The sequence below is a fragment of the Penaeus monodon genome, chromosome 31 (assembly GCF_015228065.2).
Source record: "Penaeus monodon isolate SGIC_2016 chromosome 31, NSTDA_Pmon_1, whole genome shotgun sequence".
NCBI lineage: Eukaryota > Metazoa > Arthropoda > Malacostraca > Decapoda > Penaeidae > Penaeus > Penaeus monodon.
This window is the reverse complement of record NC_051416.1, coordinates 28292229-28293396: the sequence shown is the minus strand read 5'-3', so window position 1 is coordinate 28293396 and position 1168 is coordinate 28292229. Positions and strand designations below refer to the sequence as shown.

Below are 1168 nucleotides of genomic sequence, written 5' to 3'. Positions count from 1 at the left end.
CAAGCTACAGAGGATATTACATGTCCATGGCAGCATCGAATGAAATATCAACAGAAAAAAAAGTAATACTGGTGTCACTTTTCTGTGAATGCTTTTTTCACCTTAAGCATTACTGAAATAACAGCAACAAACCTGTGTGTATGTCTTTGCCCCTATTACCCCTCTGGGAGGTGCTGGTGGAGGCTGCAGAGGAGGTACTGCACCAATACCAGGAGGTCCTGATATCTCTGCCTCAAACCTGTGCATTAGAAAAATATCAACATGGTATATTACAGCCATGAAACAAAATGAACATCATCATTTCCCAAAATAAATGCATTTACTTGAATACTTGGTAAGAAATATATCTGTGTATTACCTACATTTCTTTGCATCAAGATTAAATATGATGTGCTTTTTGTAAAATTGTAAATGAAATACCTGAGAGGACTGGGGTTATAAGAAGGATATTGTGGAGTGAAATGCTGTAATCTAAAGTACCCTTTCTTTCTTAAATGAACCAAACTTTGGGTTATCACTTTTTATAAACAACACTTTACGGAAGAGGCAAGAGAAAATTCACACTTCTTAATCACAAATATCTGAATATGCTCATGCAATCTCAAAAACAGCAGCTGCTTAAACTAGTAGTTTCCAGATAGTGGGAACCACTGACTCAGACAATATAATTAGAATGACTATCTACTGGCATTAAAATATGTACTTCTACATAGTCTACAGCTAACATAAGTATTTAAAAAGATAATTGTTCATGAGGAAGGAAAATGACAAAAAATATTTTCTAATCTTAATATGGATCAAAATGTCTCTAAGTTGTTGTTGAGCAAAAAAACAAAAATTATAGTGAGGATACTTTCCTGACATTATCTAATATATTCATATATCAGGGGAGGAGAAAATCACATATAATATACTATTAGCATGACTTTTATTTATCTATTCCATAACTTCCAAGGTGAATATCATTCCCACTCAAGCTATAGGAAAAATTGTCATTATTAAACAACCTTGACTAGAGAGTTTCTTTCAGTCTTTTGTCTTATCTATCATTTATTTAAACATATTATATGATTATGATTAATGAATATTCTTAAAAGAAAATATGCTGCAAAACCACCTATAATATAATGGAGTGATTGACAGGAGTGGAAATAGGGTAGAGATAAAA

General features: G+C 32.4%; 1 protein-coding gene across 1 annotated transcript in view; it reads right to left on the bottom strand.

Annotated features, from left to right (window-relative positions):
• The window catches only part of LOC119592946 (RNA-binding protein 42-like), a gene marked incomplete in the record, with an annotated part of 51935 nt that overhangs the window by 48390 nt on the left and 2377 nt on the right, over positions 1–1168 (bottom strand). The window contains 1 exon segment of the mRNA XM_037941837.1: positions 133–238. Within this exon segment, the coding sequence (XP_037797765.1) occupies positions 133–238 (106 nt within the window).